The sequence below is a fragment of the Seriola lalandi genome, unplaced genomic scaffold, assembly GCF_002814215.2.
Source record: "Seriola lalandi dorsalis isolate HSWRI2012SDOR001 ecotype SW California unplaced genomic scaffold, Sedor1 jcf7180001958081, whole genome shotgun sequence".
NCBI lineage: Eukaryota > Metazoa > Chordata > Actinopteri > Carangiformes > Carangidae > Seriola > Seriola lalandi.
This window is the reverse complement of record NW_019428750.1, coordinates 1-3025: the sequence shown is the minus strand read 5'-3', so window position 1 is coordinate 3025 and position 3025 is coordinate 1. Positions and strand designations below refer to the sequence as shown.

Genomic DNA, 3025 nt, shown 5'->3' with positions numbered 1-3025 from the left:
GTGTCATTGAATTTACTATAAGTTCTCTAAGCAGCTCCTTGACAGCTTTCATTGATTTTGTGGGAACCAATTCAAAACCATATTGATCTTTGTTTTGTTTCTGGAAAATGATTACTGTGAGCCTATTGTCATGTTTCACCATAATAGTGTCTGCAGTACCAGTAAGTACACTCCCAGTTATGTTTTTCTGTATTTTTCAAGGTAATATTTGTTATTTGTCTATATTAGGTTCAAATTTATCTCACATTACATGAGATCTGCTTAGACAACGGTCATTTGGGGATTTGTCTTTTACGTTTTCAGGTGACACAAAGAGGAGCCTCTCAAATTCAACAAGTTCAACCTGTTGAAGCCACAAACCAGAACCCTGAAGTTCAGACTCCAGCACCACTTTCCCCAAGGGTGGATCAAGCACAGCCTGGGATCCCCCAGCAGATGGGTCCCCAGGGTGGCCCCCAGCTTGTTCCTTCACAACAACACTACACCTGGCCTCCACTTGGGGACGGTCTGATGATCATCCCCCTACAGCCGAGCTTCCATGGATCTCAACCTGCTAACCAGCCGGCACTCCCACAGCAGCCTCTGGTGGGACATGAAGAAAAAAACAAAAACATAATCTGGAGAATAAAAAACAACAACAAAAAAAAAACCCACAGCTATTTACTTTATCATCCATTATCTTCTTATTTGCAGGAATGATCATTTCTGGCTAATTGTGAGTTTGTTTTGTTGCTGTTTTCAGATGTTCCCTCCTCATGGATACTTCCCTCTGTTTTCATCACCATACAGAAATCAGCTGGTAATATATTATTAAGAAACACACTGGCTATGTTTTCCGAGACAGAGCTCTGTCCTACACTGTGCTGACTGTTGAGACAAAAATATTTTCCGACCACAATCCAGCTTGAAAGATGTCACCTGGGGGGTCTTTAACATTTTTCTACAGTGAAGTGCAGGATTTTTTTTCCCTCCTTACATGTGCTGTCACATGTACCGTATATGAAAACTGAAACATCCTGAAACTCTTTCGTAACAGACAGTGTTGTGGAAATAAAGACATCTGTACTTTGACGGGATCTGTCAGTTGATTTATGACTCTGATGGAAACTTACTTACCGTTTTGTCTTGCACGTGATTTTCTGCCACAGGTCTTATTGTAAGCCTAATCCTTTGTATTTAACCGACTCATGTTTGGTGTAGGAGAGGGTTAGAATTGCATTTTTGTCTTCTCATAGTAAGAATTGACAAAAATTAACATATAAAAGTCACGTTTCTCCTCAGTTCTCCCCATATGGATTCCCAGGGATTCTTGGAGCACCTCTCCCACAAATCCCAGCTAATCAGCCTCCAAACAGTCCGGTCTTACCAGCAGAAACGCTGTCTGGAGCTGCTCCTTCAGGAGATGCCCCTCAGCCAATTCAGCAACAACAGGTGTCTAGTGTACCTTTATAAACCTGAATCTGACAGCAGAGCTCATATTGTGTCACAAAAAACAACATTTTCTAAAGGAAATATGGCAAAAATTGCATTATAATCAGTCTAATTTTCATCCACAGAATCCCCAAATTGTATACATGCTCCAGCAGCCCATGGTAAATACAAAATACTCTTTGTAAAATTGGATATTATTATATGTGGATATTATATTTCTTTCTGATGGTGTCTTATTTGTTAGATTTTTTTTCTTTATTCTTTAATAGAGCTCATTACTTGGCAGTGTCAGCTCAGAGGAGCTTCAGGTATAGTAACACAGCCAAGATTTTTATCTGACTCTCAGCTTGTTCAAACAATCCGCTCAGTGAACTCAGTGATCCTACTGATGACACAACTGTCCTCCCTCCCTCCACTCTCACTCTACTGCATCTTCCCTCTCTTCTCTGTTTCAGATGGCTGCTAAAATGGGCCAGCTGAGTATGTATGTTCCCACTGTGCTCACAAACCTGCCCACAGGAGGAGGAGTTCAAGCTGCGAGTCAGGCCGCTGGGCTCACAAACCAAGCACAGGCAGGCGTCGTGCCAACTGCGGTGACCCCGTCAGGCGGAGTCCCACAGACAGAGAGGCTGGCCAGCACTGGACTGCAGCCGGACACCGACACTCTCCCCGTGGGTTTGGAGAGAGCAGCGCAGGAGGCGGCCACTGTCCAGTCACCTGTTCAACCCCAACTCCAACCCACACAGGGAAACCTTATCTGAGACTTCAGGCACCAGCAGAGACAAAGAGAAAAGATAAAACACATTACTGATGAAATAAAAAACAGTGAATTTTCTCATCTTTTATCTTTTACTTACTTCTACTAAGTGTTGACATTTTATTGGCTTACTATGTTTTTTTCTTTTTAATAAATAATACCTAATAAAAGTAACAGATTAAGGAAACCTGAACTGTTTCTCCTTTTTTAAATGATGTGCACTCTTTGTTTGCTTTCATGATTTATCTTTAATACATGCATTAAGTAATTTTACTGCCACTTGGGTGCAGCAGAAACAAGCTGACAACAGACATCACCTTTTAATTCTACATGGTGGACATGCTACACATCCAGCAGACACAGAATAACATTTGGATTCATTTGGAGTCATGCATACGACCAATACTCTGCTTTTAGCTGTTTTTGGTCTCCACCAACGCCTGAGGAAAATAACTGCTAAATGCTCCGAGTCAGGTTATAATTTTCTATGGTTTTGTAATTAGAGCCAGTATAATAAATTCAGTTTCATGTACATGGCATTAATTTGGCACTGTATCTTTGACTTTCTTTGTTGCTCCTGATTTTCTCATCAACACCCTGCTCATGTTCATACAGTGAGACACAGCCAAAAAGCCCTTCAGCAGTCTTTGCCATAAACACAAGGCACACGTCAAGAAAATGCACGGCCTTTAAGACGTCTCATTTGTGTTTCATAAAATGGAAGTCTTTCCCACACATACTGTATGTGTGAACCTGAAATAACATAAAGTACAATTAAACTTATCTCAGGTGCCACAGATGGTACTTACTAAGTGTTTTTTTTCTGCCCAGTAAGAA

At 41.2% G+C, this 3025-nt stretch overlaps 1 protein-coding gene across 1 annotated transcript; it reads left to right on the top strand.

Annotated features, from left to right (window-relative positions):
* Positions 1–28: 28 nt before the first annotated feature.
* Positions 29–2381, top strand: LOC111654739 (uncharacterized). Its single transcript, XM_023405905.2, has 7 exons — positions 29–161; positions 304–585; positions 743–799; positions 1282–1431; positions 1557–1592; positions 1701–1739; positions 1887–2381. The coding sequence occupies exons 1-7, from the start codon at positions 108–110 to the stop codon at positions 2190–2192; spliced, it is 924 nt and encodes a 307-aa protein (XP_023261673.1). The 5' UTR covers positions 29–107; the 3' UTR covers positions 2193–2381.
* The last annotated feature ends 644 nt before the right edge of the window (positions 2382–3025 follow it).